Raw genomic sequence first — 19,396 nt, 5'->3', positions numbered from 1 at the left:
CCACTATTAAGTTACTTGTGATTCCTTCCATAAGGTATATGAGTGTGTATGTGTGTCTATATATATGTGTGAATAAAGCCTTTTAAATAAAACTTTATGTATACAGAAGCTATCATACTATACTCTGTTATGCACTTTGGTTTTTCATTTAATAAGATATCAGCAATCTTTTTTTTTTTTTTTTTTTTTTTGCGGTACGCCAGCCTCTCACTGTTGTGACCTCTCCCGTTGCAGAGCACAGGCTCCAGATGCACAGGCCCAGTGGCCATGGCTCACGGGCCCAGCCGCTCCGCGGCGTGTGCGATCTTCCCGGACCGGGGCACGAACCCACATTGCCTGCATCGGCAGACGGACTCTCAACCACTGCGCCACCAGGGAACCCCAGAAATCTTTTTTAAAGTAATCTTTGACAGTTGTGTTTCACATAGTTGAGTTATCCAAACTAACTTCCAGATCAGCAGATTACTGTGCATATGACTGATTGTGTTTCTATTGTCTGTGTCTGGACATGATGAGGCATTTTCTAAGAGAAGCATGGTGGTAAAATGCTCAGCTTTCTCCACAAACATCATTTATTCCACAATGTGTCTACAATGGAACACTATCCTCAAAATAATATAAAAAATAGCTATGTTATACTTTTCTACAACAGAACTTAATCACCGTGTGTAACCATGTTTCTATGGAAAACAGAATTTAGAGTTCCAACTTGGAACTGGAAATACCTCTCTAGACATAGAACAGCACAATGGGAAACATGGGTTTTAGACTCAAAAGACCTCAATTTTAATCCTGGCACTGTCAATACTAGTTTTATCACTTTGAGCAAGTTACTTAACTAAAGTTCAGTTTCTCATATGTAAAAAGGAGATAATGGTATGTATTTCTCAGGCTGTTCTGATCAAATGAAGTAATAGAACATTGCCTGGCACATAATAAGGTACTGTTAAGTCCCTTTCCATTCCCCTATAAAGGGATTAGGATTTCATGATTAGCTTCAAAATCCAATGGACTACAGAAGGGGGATGGGGCAGGGAGTAGGCAATCGAGCAGAGATTCAGGGAAACAAGGGACAGGTGTAGGCATTCTTGATGGTTAGAATGGATAAAGCTCCTACATAGCTTCTTGATTTTGACTAATGCCTCAGCTACTGTCTTTATTTTTGCTCTCATGGGTATAGGAATTGACCCTCTCCTTTGCTTTATATTTCTACTATCTGCTGCTTTCATTTATAGACCCCACCTCCACTTTCCCTAGACAACAGCAAGACAGAATTTAGTCCTAATTGCTCCTCCTAAAGTTTCACACAGTTAAAAAACAGCTGGTATAAAAACACACCTGTAGACTGACTTCTAGAATGGCAGAGTGAGGACCTCAGTGAACTCACTCACTCTCCCTCTGAAACAACGAAAATAAAAGCAAATAAATAAACTATTTCAGAACTCTGGCATTTAATGGAAGCCACAGAATGAACTATAAAATCCAAGAGGAACTACTGAAACTTGATGCCCTTGAGAAAAGCAGCAGCCCAGGCACCTGAAGTGGAATATGGTCCAGATAGCACATAATTAATGGAAATGCCAGTTCCAATCTTGTCTACTGGCTGGGGAACCCGTGATCTTTATCCCTCTGAGGTCAAGTTCATCTCACTTCCCCCCTAACTACCTGTGAGAATTAAATAATGTTATATGGTGACAACACCAACAACAAAACACTCATGAGTATGGTCATGAGTTATTTACCTAAAAAAACTTGCTAAATCCAACATCTCTAGCTTACACATGAAAGATATACTATTTGCAGTCAAACCATTTAAAAGCTTTAGACTTTGTTTCAACACTGTGCTTCACCTTTCCATGAAGTTATTATCCATTAATATTTCTAAAAAAGAATGACAATAAGGCCAAAACTGTAATCTGACATAAACCAAAATGACAATACTGATATTCTTTGGCAAAGTATTTCTCTGCACTGAGCCTCAATCTTTCTAGTACGTTTATCAAAAGATGATTTCTACGTCTTCCTCTGTATTAGAGTAAGCTGTTTGTCATGCCTAGATGTATTTAAGTATCCTTTCTTCAAAGCACCAATGCTACAATCCTAATGCCTTTCTTCCTCTGATTTCAAGACAGCATTTTAAAAACAAATCTTAACCCAAACTATCCAATCCATACTGTACCATAAATTTATAGACTCTCAAACATATATACAATGTTGCAGTATAATGGATTTACTTATATTTTACTTTTATATCATCAAAAATAGCTAATAATGACTTTTCTTAATTTGAATTAAATTGCATGGGGAAAACAAGCAAACACTAATACATGTTTTACTAAGATTAAACTCCTACCTTAGGAGAAGTGGAGAGATCTCTTCCTGCAGACATAACTGTGTTTTCATTTACTCCTCCTGTCTTTGGTGAGATGGCTGGTGGGGCCGGGACTTTTCTTTTTACTCTCCTTTCAGTTTCCAGTTCTTGAACTGGACTTACCAAATTATTTGGAGGAGGAGTTAGTTTAGGTTCATAAAAAGGATTTGATCTAAATGAAAGAAGAATTATTGTTAAATGTCTTTATAAAAGTAGTTTACTCCCAATTAAAATACCATAATATTTTCATTTATAAAACTAGAACATACTGAAAATGATAAGGAAAAACCCAAACCAACGATAACTTACAATCTGGAAATAGGCACTCTCAATCTTTTGTTAATCATTAACAATAAAACTTTCCCTTTTAAAAAGTATTTTTAAATCTTTAAAATACAAAGTCATACTCAGCTCTGCTATATACAGACCCTTGGGAAAATGTTTGTAATAAGAGTAAATCCTACATATTCTCCACACCACAGAAGAGGAAATAAGATGAGAAAACATTGATTTTTTTTTTTATGCTCCCTCACCAAACTTTTTTTTTTCTTGAATTTCTTCTCTTCCTCTGTGTTAAATTCCCTTCCCATTAGGGACCATCTTTGAGAAGTTCATTCAGTGAGGTTCCTTTTTTTGGCGGTATGCGGGCCTCTCACTATTGTGGCCTCTCCCGTTGAGGAGCACAGGCTCCGGACGTGCAGGCTCAGCGGCCATGGCTCACAGGCCTAGCCGCTCCGCGGCATGTGGGATCTTCCTGGACCGGGGCACGAACCCACGTCCCCTGAATCGGCAGGCAGACTCTCAACCACTCAACCACTGCGCCACCAGGGAAGCCCCAGTGAGGTTCCTTTAATAGCAAATTCTTCCAGGCATTGAAAATGCCTTCATTTCAGCCTCAAACTTAAATGATAGTTTAGCTGGGTAGTTTATTCTAGTTGTTAGTTAACTCATCTCAGCACTTTGAAATATTAGCCCCCTGTTGGTTTAATATTGCTCTTTTGTAAGTCATCTTTTGTCTCTGGTTGCTGCCTAAGATTAAGATCTCTTTATTTCTGGTTTTGAGCAATCTTACTAGAACATGTCTAAGTGTGTATTTCTTTTAAGTTTATCCTGTTCCAGAGTCCTTGAATCTCCTGTGTCTGGAGATTCATGTGTTTCACTAGTTCTGAAAAATTATCAGCCATTATATCTTTGATAGCCTCTTCTTTATTTTCTCTATTCTCTTCTCTAGAAAATCATATTAAATATATGTTGAATTACCTCTCTCCTTCATATTTTTACAAGTTTTTATTTCTCCTGTACTACATTCTGGATAATTCCTTCACATCTATAATCCAGTTAACTTCTTCACTTTTCATCTATGTCTAATTTAATGTTCAATTCTCCATGAATTTTTAATTTCATAAGCATATTTCTTCATATGGCTGTGTGTATAATACCTTAGGTACAAAAGATCTGAGTCATTAATCATTTACACATATTTACTTTATAGTCTCTATCTGATAAATCTATCATTTGAATTCCTTGGATTTATAATCCTTGTGTTTCTTTTGTCTCCTGACTCTTTCTCTTAGTAAACTATTTCCTTGTGTATTTTGTAATTCTAGATTGTGAGTTCAGGACTTGATCTGAGGAAATCTTGTGTAGTTGCTGGGAGTCCCTCTGTTCAGAGTATTTCATGCTTGCATTTGCCAAGCAGTTTAGGAGCCACTTTGTTTCTCACTTTCTTGGCTTGGGGGTTCCCAGATCATCCTGCCAGCATAGCGTCAAATCCACATGAAGGCAGGCCTATGCTTATAACTTCTTAGGGAAGTCTTCTTTTTTCTCTACCTGAGTCTAGCCCAGGCAGAAAATCTTCCTTGTTAACTCCCTTTATGAGTAGATATTTTTCTCGTTACTTATCCGTAAACACACGTATCTGGTGTTTATCATGATTATTCTTCCTGTTACACAGTAATAAACTTTTATTCTGGTTATTATTTGTTTGTTGCATTTTTTTTCCCAACACCAGTCTGTTCCCTAGAATTCAATATCTTTATGCATAGTAACAAGAGAATTTCTGAGTCTGCAAAGCTAAGAACCAGATCACCCAAACATACTAATTATACCAAGGGAACTCCACTTAGTTATATAAAGTCTGTACTGGTGATAGCCTTCTGTGTTCAGTTATGCACGTTCTTTTAACTGTAACAGTACCAGATTCATTTAGAACCAATAACGAAGTATCTATATCTCTGCCTAAAGTCAGTCAGCTCTCACAAGACTCAGGGGACCAAGTGTATCTAGACCAGAGAGGGGAAATATACCATACTTGTGATGTCACTCTTACTCTGTACTCATTTCAACAGTTAGTGTCTTGTGACTTCTTCCCATTGAGCTGGGGATATAGCCTCAGAATCTCTGTCACCTCTGCTCAGGCCTTGCAGAGTTATTTTTCAAACTCTAAGAGTAGTTCAAAGGGAAGTAAAAATAAAGAAACGGGCTAAAAAAAATTTTTTTAACTCTAAAACTTAGAAAAGAAAAAAATCTCCCCTCTCCCCCTCAAAACTTACTATTTGCTTAACTGATGTTAAATGTTTCAGGACTGAACAAACCCACTACAATCTAAATGAATTAATTGAATCATGTGAACTATCTGGGTGATATTTTAAAAAATTATTCCTGGTTACACCTCTCTATAACAAATTTCCACAGTAGTTTGTAAGACGGTAGCTGCTACAATATTCATTATTAATTTGTCATATAAGTATGGTTAGTTTTTAAAAAAAACTTAGAAGTGTTAGAGGATAGATATTTCTATTACAGAAGGATCTGTGCTTAACAGAGAAAAAAATGACAGAATTCCTTATACAGGCAATTTTTTCAGTATGCTTTATATAATTGAATTTACAATACTAAGTTGCATGAAACTTTTATAAAACTTATCTAGCATGTATAACAAAGATATCTAGATACCGTCCTTTTTCTTCATGTCTCTCTGCCTCCCTCTAACCACCTGAATATTGGTATTCTTTATATATTGAAGGTAAATGCAAGTAGAAAAGTTCAGATAAACTAATTTCCAAAGTTGGTTCCTGAGGCTCATAATAAATACTAGAAACATAACAAAATGGACATTTTCTTGAAACAATTAGAGCTGTGTTTCTCAATCCATTTTACAGTATGACATGTAGTAAAAATGAAATTTGTATGCTATGCTAGAGTGAACATAGGAAACTGCTGGAAATTGAAGGTACCAAGGACTTCAGCTGCCCCAGACCATGCCTGACCGCCAAGAATACTAGGGGAATCAGTATCTCTGCAGGCCTGCAAGCCACCTGTGAGACAACAGTGTTCTAGGCACCACTGGTTAGGTACTAGATCATAATAAGGACAAGAAGCCTCTACTTACAAGGGCTTTAAATGATCCTCCATCTAGATCAGAGATTTCTAACTAAAACTTAATTTCCTACTCTCTAAGAGTGAACTGGATATACTTCCATGTATATGAAATATCCAAAACAGTCAAATCCATATAGAGAGAAGGTAAATTAGGAGTTTTCAGGAGATGGGGAAAAGGATTAATTGGAACTAACTACTAATATATATGGGATTTCTTTTTGGGGTGACAAAAATGTTCTGAAATTAGAGAGTGATAATGGTTGCACGACACAGTGAACAAACTAAAAACCACTGAAGTGTACACTTCACAGTGTGGCATTTTATGTTATGTGACGTATATCTCAATTTAAAAAGAGTAAATAGGAATAGTACATATATGTGATTATGAACAGTACTCCCTTCTCTGTAATGAGAAGAATTATATAATTTCTGATAAATACATTAAAAAATATTTAAACAGTAAGAAAAAAGTTATTTAAAGAATTAGCATAACTTCCACATTCTGTTATCATCTATGATCTGAATAATCTGTTTCAAGGCTTCTTACATCACTCTGAATAAACAATAATTATTTTTATTCTTATACTGTACACTTGAGTAATAAATTAGTTATATCATTAACTCACTGTGAACTAAAAACTCATCAATTATGTTATGTGGAAAACTGGACAGAATAACTTTAAATGACATTATTCATTGTTTAAAAATATAATTAATCCAAGAAAAAGAATTACAGAAAGAAAAATTGAAGTTGATTAGAAACAGTACTCACAAACATAGTGAAGCAAGGGTGGAACAAAATCTGTATTCTTTTCCTCTCAACTTGAAAACTTATTTTTCTTTGAAAACACAATTCAAATGTATTAAAATGAGTGTGTAGCTTCCCTGAATAAACTTCAACGACAATTTCCCTTGGGAAACTGACACACAATCATACTAGAAATGATTTCACGCTGGACCTCAAAAGTCACTTCATAAATGTTTTGAAAAATATTACTGCCCTATCAGTTTTCACTTTTGCTACATAACCAGAATGGCTGAACTAACCCCCAAACACGAGAAAACTGAGCAACCCATACAGCTGCTAAGTGTAAAGGACACGTGCTAAAAGCCCTGAAGGGTGTACACTTTCTCCTCGGGGCTGATGGATAATGCTGAGTTTCTGAAGGTTGTTTTAGAACATCAAAGAACACAGCACTATTTATTTGTGAGAGTTTTATGTTAGAGGATCCAGGAAGAGTTTGGTAATGGAAGATGAGTCATATAGGCTTTTCACTTGATGAAAGGTCATAAGTTTATTACTGAAGTTAAGAACAAATTATGGGAGATTTCTGCTACTTAAGTTGGACCTACAAACTTTTGGAGAACAAGATGAGAAATACCAAGTAAGTAACACAGAGTTCTTCCTGGACATTAGCTGATGAGCAATCTTTAGAATTTATGGATGTGTTCCTTCAAAAAAGCTGAGTGTTTATAGACTACCTCTGGTAACCTCAGATGATTGAGCAGTTTAGAATGCTCTTTATTCATGGGAAACTTTGTAAAGGCTATGACTTTCATGTAGAAAAAAGAATGGTCAAAAGGAAACACCTAGTCATTCTGATTTTAGTTTTTATTAAGGCATTTTAAAAGTTTAAGCAAACACTGGATGTCTCTTTAATTTGTTAATAGGAGAGAGGAGGGTGTGTGTATGTTGTGTAATATTCATGCATTTTGGAATGACTGAATGCTTGTATTTAAAGTTTGCATTTACATTCAAATACTCTAGGTGTGTGGCTATTACTCAGCACCTACACCACCCATGAGAAATTTTATTTTGATCACACATTAGCTATTTCAAAGAAAACAAATATACGTGGATGGATCTACAGACTGTCATACAGCGTGAAGTCAGAAAGAGAAAAACAAATATCGTATATTAACGCATATATGTGGAACCTAGAAAAATGGTACAGATGAACCGGTTTGCAGGGCAGAAATTGAGACACATGTAGAGAACAGATGTATGGGCTCCAAGGGGGGAAAGTGGCGGGGGTGGTGGTGGTGGTGTGATGAATTGGGCGATTGGGATTGACATGTATACACTGATGTGTATAAAATGGATGACTAATAAGAACCTGCTGTATAAAAAAAAAAAAAAATTTCAAAAAAAAAGAAAACAAATATAACAACTTTAGCAAGAGTAGAGCAAACTTTTTCAACCCCTGTATAGTTATTAATTAGTATTGAGATCTCAACCTGGGTTTGGAATCAGATGATTATGATGATGTAATTCCCATACTTACAGGAGGTTAGAACATTTTTAGGTTTTATCAAAACCTAGCCATGCCCATGGAAGCATGTAGCACATGTGAGAGTAATTAGCCATGTGTTGTAAAATGAGGAAAGGTTGAAAAATGCAGTTCCAGAGCAGCAGAAACCAAGTCAACTACCTCATTCTTTCAAACAAGTCTTTCAAATATTTGAACTTGGTTATTATAGTTCCCTTAAACCACCTCTTTTCTAAGTCAAATAGTACCTATGCCCTCAATCACTGCTCATTTGATGTGGTTTCTGGACATTTTAATGACTCTGTTGCTCTACTGTTAACGCTCTGAATCATCAATCCCCCTTTTAAAGTGCAGTACCTAGAAGTAAAATACTGCTCAAAATGGGAGTTGACCAATGCACAGGAGAGGGAGGACATTTCTCCCTTCACACAAAGCAACTGTTCCCAACTTTCATACATCAAAGGAGCCTTTTTTATTATTCCCCTCTCAACCCATACATTCCATATTTTGAAAGAAATAACTATTTTCCCCAAGATCTAAATAATGTTAATATGATAAAATTCAGTATTTCCAAGGAAAGCAAAGGTCCATATAGCCTCACTGCAAGTAAACATATAATTATTATTTAGCTTTTAAAAAATGTTAAATATTCTGTAGATCTCCCCTGTTACACATCAATTATTTTCAACAAACAGACCTAAAAGCCCAAGAATTCCAGGCTGGGAATCACTCATGTGACACAGTATTTCTGTTAATAAACTTAAACATTGCTGTGGTTTTCTTTCTTTTTTTTTTTTTTAACAGCTTTATGTACATATAATACAGTAAATGGCACATATTTAAAAAGTATAACTTGATGAGTTTTCTACATATGTATACAAGTGTGAAACCATCAGTACGATCAAGACTACAAACATTTCCAGTTCTCCAAAAGTTTCCTTGTATCCCTTTTAATCCATATCTCCCTCCACCTCCAATCTCAGGCAACTATGCATCTGCCTTCTCTCGAAACAGATTGTATTTTCTAGAGTTTTAGATAAAGAATAGCATACAGTATATGCTCTTTTTTGGTCTGGCTTCTTTCACTCAGCATAATAAGTTTTAGATCGATCCATGCAGTTATATGTATCCATAGTTTGTTTTTTATTACTGAGTAGTATTCCACTGTATGTATATACCACAATTTGCTTATCTGTTTTCCTATTGATGGACACTGGGGTTATTCCCATACCTTGCTATTATGATAAATAAAGCTGTTAGAATATTCATGCACGAATCTTTTTGTGGACATACACTTTGATTTCTCTTGGGTAAATACCTAGAATTAGAACGGCTAGGTCGACAGGTATATATGTTTAACATTTTAAGAAACTGCCGAATTGTTTTCTAAAATAGTTCACCATTTAGAACTTTGAGAGTTCTGAGAGTACCAGTGGCTCCATGTCCCTGACAGTATTTGGTGTAGTAAGTCTTAAATTTTAGCAATTCAAGTTGGTGTGTAGTGATATCTTATATGGTTTTAATTTGCATTTCCTTGATGACTAAGATGTTGGGCACCTTTTTGTGTACACAATGGCCATTCTTACATCTTCTTTTGTGAAATGTCTGTTCAAATCTTTTCCCTCTTTAAAAAAGATAGTTTGTCATTATTGAGTTAAGAGTTCTTTACATATTCTTGATAGAAGTCTTGCCAGAGGGCTTCCCTGGTGACTCAGTGGTTGAGAGTCCGCCTGCCAATGCAGGGGATGCAGGTTTATGCCGCGGAGCGGCTGGGCCCGTGAGCCATGGCCGCTGAGCCTGTGCGTCTGGAGCCTGTGATTCATAACGGGAGAGGCCACAACAGTGAGAGGCCCGCGTACCGCAAAAAAAAAAAAGAAAGAAGTCTTGCCAGATAGGTGTTTTGCAAAGAATTTTAGCCAAACTGTGGCATGCCTTTTCATTTTCATAAGTGTTTTTTAAAGAGAAAAAGGTTTAATTTTGAAGAAGTCCAAATTATAATTTTTTTCCTTTGACTCTGTGTTTTTTGCATTCTGTTCAAGAAATTTTTGCCTACCCCAAGTTCACTAAGATTTTTCTCCTATGCTTCCTTCTAAAAGTTCCAGGGTTTTAGTTTTCACTTTTAGGTGTATGATCTATTTTTAGCTAACTTTTGCATTTGTTATGAGGTAAGGACTGTAGTTCTTTTCTGGAGGGGTGGGGGGATATAGACCTTTAGTTGTTCTGGCACCATTTGTTGTAAAGATTATCCTTGCCTGACTTCCTGTGCTACTTTTGTCAAAAATCAATTAGCAATATATGTGTGGATCTACTTCTAGATTTTCATATTCTCTTTCATTTAACTATATGTTTACTTTAAGCCAATTCCATGATGTCTTGGTTAATGAGTCTTGAAACTGGAGAGCATAAGTCCTCCAACTTTGTTCTTTGTTTTGAAACTTTGTTTCAAAATGTTTTTGGCTATTCTAGGTCCATTGTATTTCTATATACATTTTAGAATTAGCTTTATCAATTATTACCAAAAAAATACTCCAGAATTTTGATTGGGATAGCACTGAATCTACAGATCAATTTGAATCCATGGCCGTAATATTTCTTTCCATTGTTTTCTTTCAGCGACCTTTTGCTGTTTTCAGCATACAGGTATTGCATTGCACATCTTTGTTCAAATTTATGCTTGAGTTTTGGTCTGTTTGTTTTTTGGATGCTTTTGTATATGGTATTTTAGAGTTTTCTATTTCTGATAGTTAATTGTTACCATTGAGAAATACATCTGAATTTGTATACTGATCTTGTATCCTGTAACCTTGCTAAATTTACTTTTTAGTTCTAGTAGACTTTTTAGAGATTCCTTATGATTTTCTACATAAATAATTATATCATCTGTGAAAAAAAGATAATATTGTATATCCTCAAATAACATGTATAAGAAGTTTAAAATAGTATTTTTCAATTTCCCCACGCTCAGCCTTTGTATGACTACTGTCATATGTTTTACTTCTACCCGTTCCCAAACCCAGAATATATTATTATATAAACTTTAAAGTCAATTATCTTTTAAAGAGATTTTTAAAAATAAGACATGTATTTTATATATACTATTTATTTGCCATTTCCTGTGCTCTTCATTCCTTTGTGCAGATCCAAATTTCCAAGTAGTGTCATTTTTCTCCTGCCTGAAGGACTTCTTTGTAATATTTTTTGCAAAGCAAGTCTGATAATTATGAATTATCTCAGTTCGTGCATGTTTGGAAATGTCCATTACTTAGACTTTTTTTTTTTTTGGCTGGAAATAAAAATTTGTGTTGGCATGTTTTTTTCTTTCAGTACTTATATACCACCCCACTATCTTCTGACTTGAATTGTTTTTGTTGAGAAGCCTGGCAGTAGTTTTCTTCATCATTCTTGTGGTTCATTTCGGGGTTCATTCAGCTTCTTAGACCTGTAGGTTTATATATTTTGTTAATTGCTAAAACTTTTAGCCATTATTTCCTCAAATATTTTTTCTGTTCCGTCATCTTCTTTCCTCTCCTTTTGGAATTCCAGTTACACTTACTTTAGATTGCTTGAAGTTGTCCCACTGATCCTCTGTTCATTTTTTTCCCCTTTATGTCTTTTTTTTAAAAATAAATTTATTTATTTATTTTTGGCTGTGTTGGGTCCTTGTTGCTGCGCACAGGCTTTCTTTTAGTTGCAGCGAGCGGGGGCTATCCTTTGTTGCGGTGCGTGGCCTTCTCATTGCGGTGGCTTCTCCTGTTGCGAGCATGGCTCTAGGCGTGTGGGCTCAGTAGTTGTGGCTTGAGGGCTCTAGAGCGCAGGCTCAGTAGCTGTGGCACACGGGCTCAGTTGCACTGAGGCACGTGGGATCTTTCCAGACCAGGGCTCAAACCCGTGTCCCCTGCATTGGCAGGCAGATTCCCAACCACTGCATCACCAGGGAAGCCCCCACCCCCGGCTTTATGTTTTAATCTGGAGTTTCTATTGCAAAGTCTTTAGGGTCACTAATACTTCCTTCTGCAGTATCTAACGTTAATCCCATCCAGTGTATTTTTCATCAGATTCTGTGTATTTCATCTTTATAAACTGAATTTGGACTTTTTTTTTGTCTTGCATGCTCATGCTTTCTTCGACTTTCTTAAATATCTGGAGTATATTTATATAATAGTTAAATTACCACACTTGTCTATTAATTCCATCATCTGTACCATTTCTGCATTCCTATCTAAGGACTGAGTTTCCTCCTCATTATTAGTCAGATCTTCCTGCTTCTTTACATGCCTGATAAATTTCTGATTGGCTGTCAGATATTGTGAATTTTATGTTTTGGATGCTTAATTTTTTGGTATTCCTTTTAATATTTTGGGGCTTTGTGTGGGATAGTTACGTGCAACCATTTTGGTTCTTTTGAGCTCTGCTTTTAATCTTTGCTGGGAAGGCCCAGAACAGCCTTTAGTCTCGGGCTGTTCCCCCACTACTGGCACAATACCCTTCTGAGGACTCAACTTGATGTCCCATGTGTTAGGAAGTCTTTCCTCTCTGGCTGGTGGAAACCCAAACTATTCTTAATCCTGGGTGAACTCCAGGGATTGTTCTGTCTAATTGTTTGTCCTCAATAACTTCCTCATATGCGTACTCTGATCAGTACTCAGCTAAAGACTCAAGAGAAACTTTCTACAGAACTCTGAAACTCTTTATGAGTAGGCTGTTCCTCTCTGAGACTCTGCTCACAAATTCTAGCCACTCAGTACCTCCAAAGTCCAAAGTCTGCCTCCTCAATGCAGGGAGATTCTGGGGTGTTTGGGTTCTCTCTCCCTGAATTGTGGTTGGAAATTCTCTCCCATAAATAAAGCTTGGACAAATGTAGGGCTCACATTCTTCGTTTCTTTTCTCTCAGGGATCCTGTGCTATTTGTGTCCAATGTTTGAAAACTGTTGTTTCATACATTTTATTCGGTGTTTTACTTGTGTAAGACAAAAGCTGTATCTAGTCTATGCTACTCCAGCATGGCTGGAAGTTTTACTGTTGCTTTTTAAACATACTTAGGGCCACAGTCTGCGGCTACATGGGTTGCAATGTGCAACTCCAGAATACAATGTGAACATACCTTCCTCCTATCCCCAATCTAGATTTGAGTAAAACAGAAACCCTAATCACACTGACTATTAATATACTAAGCTTGTGGTCAATAAACCTCTCATTTGGGTAAGAATAATGACTCAAATGCTCAAATGCAGATAATTCCTAATTTATAAATGTCATGATCTCATTGTTTGGCATTTGAATAAATCTTCTCATCAAATCAATATCATAAACGATTATTTGGTTCCCACAATAGACCCATAACATAACTGAAGTGTAATGCCTTCAGTAATCGATTAAAAACACCTAAGTACCATTTATAACATGGTTGCTGTGGGAAGACACAACTGGAATTCTAACCAGAGATTCCAGGAACGTGTTTCCTTCATTTGTTAGTTTAGGGTGCACACGTAATCATACGGAAGAGGGTGGGAGAGTGAGGGTCAAGACTGTAAAAATTTGGATGGGGGATGAGATAGATACTAACATGTAAACTATATATTAACATAGGGACAGACCTCTTTTTACCCATCTAAAGGTATATTACAGAAAGATCTCTTTAGTTAAAATATGATGAGAGCAAAATGAAGTGTACTTACTCATCCAACTCCTCTTCTTCAGCTTTAGAACTATCAGCATAGAGATACTTGCTCATGTCCACCGGTCTTATATTTTTTCTTTTTGTAGACTGGGGAGGAGAATCCTTTATAGTTACAAAGGCTTCTGGCTCATCAAATGGGTTCAAATACTGTGGAGTCTGTACCTCTTTAAAGGGATTATAGCTGTTATTATAAAAGGATTCTTCTGGTTTTTTAGATGAAACTGTTTCAGTGATTTGTTCTATAAAACAATAGCAAAAGATGAATTAAATCAAATTAATACTATCTGATATTTTCTTATACATTTAGTGTTCTCAAAAATACTCAATCTTGAATTAATAAACTCTATGGGGTTGAAAGAGTGCAGATCAATAACACATTTTATGAAATTGAGTTATTTGTAGTGAGGTGGATGGACCTAGAATCTGTCATACAGAGTGAAGTAAGTCAGAGAGAGAAAAACAAATACTATATGCTAACACATATATATGGAATCTAAAAAAAAAAAAAAAATAAGGTTCTGAAGAACCTAGGACAGGACAGAAATAAAGATGCAGACACAGAGAATGGACTTGAGGACACAGGGAGGGGGAAGGGTAAGCTGGGATGAAGTGAGAGAGTGGCATGGACTTATACATACTACCAAATGTAAAATAGATAGCTAGTGGGAAGCAGCTGCATAGCACAGGGAGATCAGCTCGGTGCTTTGTGACCACCTAGAGGGGTGGGATAGGGAGGGTGGGAGGGAGATGCAAGAGGGAGGAGATATGAGGATATATGTATATGTATAGCTGATCCACTTTGTTATAAAGCAGAAACTAACATACCATTGTAAAGTAATTATACTCCAATAAAGATGTTTAAAAAAAAAACCCAAACATAAAATTGTCAAAAAAAAAAGTTTTAGAGGGGCTAAGTCCAGAAGATGTGATATCTAAGATCTTTGTCTACTTCTCCAGGAATAGTGCTCTTCAAAATAGCATCTTTGAATTGTTAATGCCCTTGGAATCTCTATTAATGTTGGCATTATGGTATAACAATTTTGGAAATTTTAACCTTCTTAGAGGTACAATATCCTATTATTGCTTAATTTATTTCACTATACTAGCTTGACGTCTCAAACTGATATTTAAATTTCTGTTTTTAAAAGAACATAAAATGGATTAAATTTTGGAATAGTCTTTGGTAGTTACACAAGCAGAGACCACTTAGGAATCTGAAAATTCATTCTGGATATATAAAAAATACACCATTTACACTGAATTTGCTTTTGTAAAGTCTTCAAAGAGCAGGTTTCTGTACACTACAAGTCCTTAAATCTTTAGCGCTTTTAATGGGCTTTTCAACATAATTCATACCCAATCAATACCTTATTTAATAACGTAAAGGAATAACAAGAATTCTGAAGTTGAAAGAGCCACATTAAAATCATACTGAGAAGCAGACAGATGTGTTCCACTAAATTCTAATTGAAATTTCAAATTTCAATTTGAAAACAAAGGAACTCTTAAAAATAAAACTCTGACTTTACAGCACAAAAAGCACTACAACAGTGTCATGTCCTCCGACAATACTTATGGAGTGCTTAGTGCCAGCCTTTTTCTTTTACTTTTATGTTTATTAATATTTTGAAACAAAAACAAGGCAGAGTTCCATGGTGGTCCAGTGGTTAGGACTCTGTGCTTTCACTGCTGTGGGCCCGGGTTCAATCCCTAGTCAGGGAACTAAGATCCCTAAGCCATGTGGAGAGGCCAAAAAAAAACCAACAACAACAACAAAAAACTGGAATGTATAATAAAACTGTTTAAAATTTGTATTTTACTAATATAAGTATGTAACCAAATTGGAAAAAAGTTTCAAAAAGCCAATAATCACAGAACAGTTCAAAAGTAATTTTAATTATGCCAAGCAACTCTAACAAAATACTCTAGGAGAAGAAGGCAGAAAATCAGTTTTAAAATCTTCAAGAAAAATAACTGTTTTATAAGTGACATTTCAAACAGTTTAATCCAATTATTAGAAAAATCTCTTGAGTGACATATATTTATGATTTTTATATTTTAGAATCAAACTACTTTTACTTATACTTTAGACATTAGCCCAGAAAACTTATGTTGTCTTTATATTGAAAAAATAAATAAAACAAAATAACTCTGAATTGAAATTCTGTACACCATGGTGACGCAATTATAAAGTATGAAAGAGAATTCATAACATCATAATAAATCAACACTGAAATGAATTTAAATACAGCCTATGCTAGAGAAGAGACTCAGTAACTGTATCTTTTGTCAGACCAGGATAACACTTAAACACCACTATAATCTTTATAATAATCTAAATGAAGCATTATCTTTTCTCTGTAGGAGAAGAGACTACAGAGTTTTTACCTATTCAATTTTTTTATTAACAAATACCAAGTCTCAAATGCTTAAGAAATTGATAAAACCTGTCAATGGAAATAAGATTTTTATTTTTACTTTCAGGTAGAGGATTACAAAAATTGATCCAAGCAATTTCATCAGTTACAAAACCAAAAGCAAGAAAGTATTCAAACTATAGAGCAAGATTTGAAGATGACAGAATAGCAACAAAGGAGAGTTTAAGATGAGACTATTTCATATAAAAGCTAACAAATACATTTAGTAACTTTCTAAACGGGTCACTGAAGCACAGAATGTCATGAATCTAACTAAGAGGAGAACTGAAATTGTAAAAGCAAACAAAAACAAAAACCATCTAAACAACTGTAACACATTTTTTTCTTTCTTAACTACTTTTGTTACTTGAGGATGCATGTTTTTAATCAATAAAAATTAATAAATTATTTCTAGAAAAATGAGTGTTCTTCTAATAGAAAATACTTATTCTAAAGTCTCCAAGAACTATATATTTAAAGAGAATACTGGTTGTCAAGTTTTTTCTTAGCTCTATAGGCATGATTAAAGTTTCTCAATCAGGTTGCCTAACCTTGCTTAACCTCTCCAAAATAGAAATACAATATTTATGTTATCTGCTACTCCTTTCTATACCTCAGAAAAGATACACATATATTTTTAAAAATTACTAATTTGATTTTGAAATGAAAAGCTCAAATACTCATATCTCAAAATATTTTGGTAATTTTTTTTTAACTCAGTGTACTCAGATGTATTTAGTATGCAATTGAGAAGCTTTGTGGTCAAAAGAAGACACTTGATTAGCAACCTTAGCTCCAACTCCACCTCCATTTACCTAAAGTTCTTCTTCAAATCACTTAATTCCTCTGGGCCTCAGCTCCTTAATCTATGAAAAGAGGCAGCTGAACCAGATTACTTCTAAAATGTACTGTAACTGTTAAGATTTAAAATATGTTAAAATAAAATAAGTCACCGGGCTTCCCTGGTGGAGCAGTGGTTAAGAATCTGCCTGCCAATGCAGGGGACATGGGTTCGACCCCTGGTCCAGGAAGATCCCACATGCTGCAGAGCAACTAAGCCCACGCACCACAACTACTGAGCCTGTGCACCACAACTACTCAGCCCGCGCGCCTATAGCCCATGCTCCGCAACAAGAGAAGCCACCGAAATGAGAAGCCCATGCACTGCAACAAAGAGTAACCCCTGCTCGCTGCAACTAGAGAAAGCCCACGCACAGCAACGAAGACCCAATGCAGCCAAAAATAAATAAATAAAATAATTAAAAAAAAATAAAATGTAGATCACAAACAAAATAAAATCTCATTAATGTAAACTTAATAATTTAGAATTTGGTAAGAAGGGAGAAAGTAATGGAAGTTCTTCTCCTTCCATTACTTTCAGAAGTGGATTATGAAATGATATTGCACAAATAGAGTGAATCCTTAAGTTGAAACCTCACTTTTCACCATGACAGGCAGTAGCAAAATTCTTTAAAGCTCATGAAGATTTCATAAGAGCAGTCTAAAAGATGTAAACAGGGGTTAATCATTCTTGCATTTACTTTGAGCAAACAGAGTTTAATTAAACAGAGGTCTTCTTCAACAGCTCTTTTCTAAGCTTTAATAGTTTGAAACTACTTGATAAGAAAAATGACTCACAAAAAAAATACATGGTTTTATTTCTTACATGTTGTATATATGACAGGAGTGGTCCTCAATCTTCTTTCTGTTCTGTGACATTCACGTGCACAATTTACTTTCGTTACTAAGAGTAATTCTCAGCCAGAGACAGGCAGTTGGGAGTGGAGGGGCTCATCACACTGAGGTGTGAGGGCCAAGAAGCTGTATATAGAGAAAAGGCTACCTCCACCACCTTAATATGGGTATGTCCCACAACCTGACCTTACTTGGTAGGCCAAACTAATGAGACTTTACTGCATGCCAGCTAGATAAAATACTGTTATCTCTAACATTAGAGCTTTACTATTTGACCAAACTAACAAAAAGAATTAAAATATAAGCCCCAAGTAAATGTCTATGTAAGGCTTCTCTTTTTCTTTAAAAACAATTCAATGGAAGCTACCCAGAATTGCTGATCAACTGCAATTGGTATTGAACAAATAATATTGTCATTATAAACAAAATGTACAAGTCTTTAAAAACAAAATCTCTTCCTGCCTTTACAGTTCAAGAGAACTTAACAATACACAAAGACTTTAAAAGTAAAGAAAAAAACTTGGTACCTTCTGAGTCAGGATCTCCAAATGGATTTAATTCTGCTACATCAGGATCACCAAATGGATTTAAATTCACAGTGGCCAAGTCCTTTTCTGCTTCATCCAAAAAGTTAAGTTTGTTGATAAGCTCTGAAAACAAACATACGTGTCAGTTCACTGTGGTTACAGTTAAGCATAATTATCACTCATTCATGAAATATCTCAAATTGTAAAATTTCATACTAATAATACCTGCAAATAATAAGATATAGCATTTTACCAATGACAGAATGCCATTCAAGTATTTTGTAGCATACCAACATATTCAAATAAAAGAAAACAAACACATGAATTGGAAAATATCAGATAATGAACTAGAGAAACTTTTAGCTCAATCTAATTTGATCCAATAAAAAAGTACTAACATAGATTTTGAGAAAAAAACATCCTTCACTTCTAAATATGAATAATTCAAATTGATTTAATATAAGCAAATTTCTAAAACAATGTTGTTACAATATATAAGCTAACTAAAGAAATTCTGTCATGTTATACGACCAGTTATTATAAGATGTTTTAAAATCACTGCCTATCAAGGATCCTGATACAGGCTTTGCTAAAGATGATAAGTTCTGTTATGTTGTTGCCTGTTGGTGCACTACAAATTACCAAAGAAAATTTATTAAAGGAAAAGCACAAAGACAAAACTGAGAGCTAAGTACAGACAGAAGTCAAGAGGTAGCAGGTCACAGTAAATTCAAGCAATCAGAAGCAGAAAGAAAGGAAGAAAGCTCTTAGACCTTCAGAGGAACTGGCTGATTTAGCTGAAGGCATATTTGCTTGCTTTATGCAGTCATCTTGATCTTCATCTAAGCTGCTCAGAGCATTCAATTGGTTTACAATTTCTGTAAACAGAAGCCAGTCGAGACAAATGTAAGGTAAGGTCATTTAATTAAAGAGCCACAGAAGCATGCTGTTACTCAAAAAGACAAAGAGAGGGGATGTTTGGTTAATCAAGAGAATACATTCAGAGGATGTTATTTTTGATGAACTATAACAGATGTATTTAACTGAAGGTTATGCTG

At 35.3% G+C, this 19,396-nt stretch overlaps 1 protein-coding gene across 1 annotated transcript in view; it reads right to left on the bottom strand.

The window, feature by feature from the left end:
* EHBP1 (EH domain binding protein 1) overlaps positions 1-19,396 on the bottom strand; it is a 362,437-nt gene that overhangs the window by 172,816 nt on the left and 170,225 nt on the right. Inside the window, exons 7-9 of the mRNA XM_027131633.1 lie at positions 18,339-18,461; positions 13,698-13,938; positions 2,354-2,543 (exon numbers count right to left, since the gene is read on the bottom strand). Coding sequence (XP_026987434.1) covers positions 2,354-2,543; positions 13,698-13,938; positions 18,339-18,461 — 554 coding nt within the window. The remainder of the gene's footprint in view (positions 1-2,353; positions 2,544-13,697; positions 13,939-18,338; positions 18,462-19,396) is intronic.

Source organism: Aethalodelphis obliquidens, unplaced genomic scaffold, assembly GCF_003676395.1.
Source record: "Aethalodelphis obliquidens isolate GAN/ISIS:26980383/991018 unplaced genomic scaffold, ASM367639v1 scaffold40, whole genome shotgun sequence".
Taxonomy (NCBI): Eukaryota; Metazoa; Chordata; class Mammalia; order Artiodactyla; family Delphinidae; genus Aethalodelphis; species Aethalodelphis obliquidens.
This window is presented reverse-complemented; position numbering and strand designations above follow the sequence as displayed.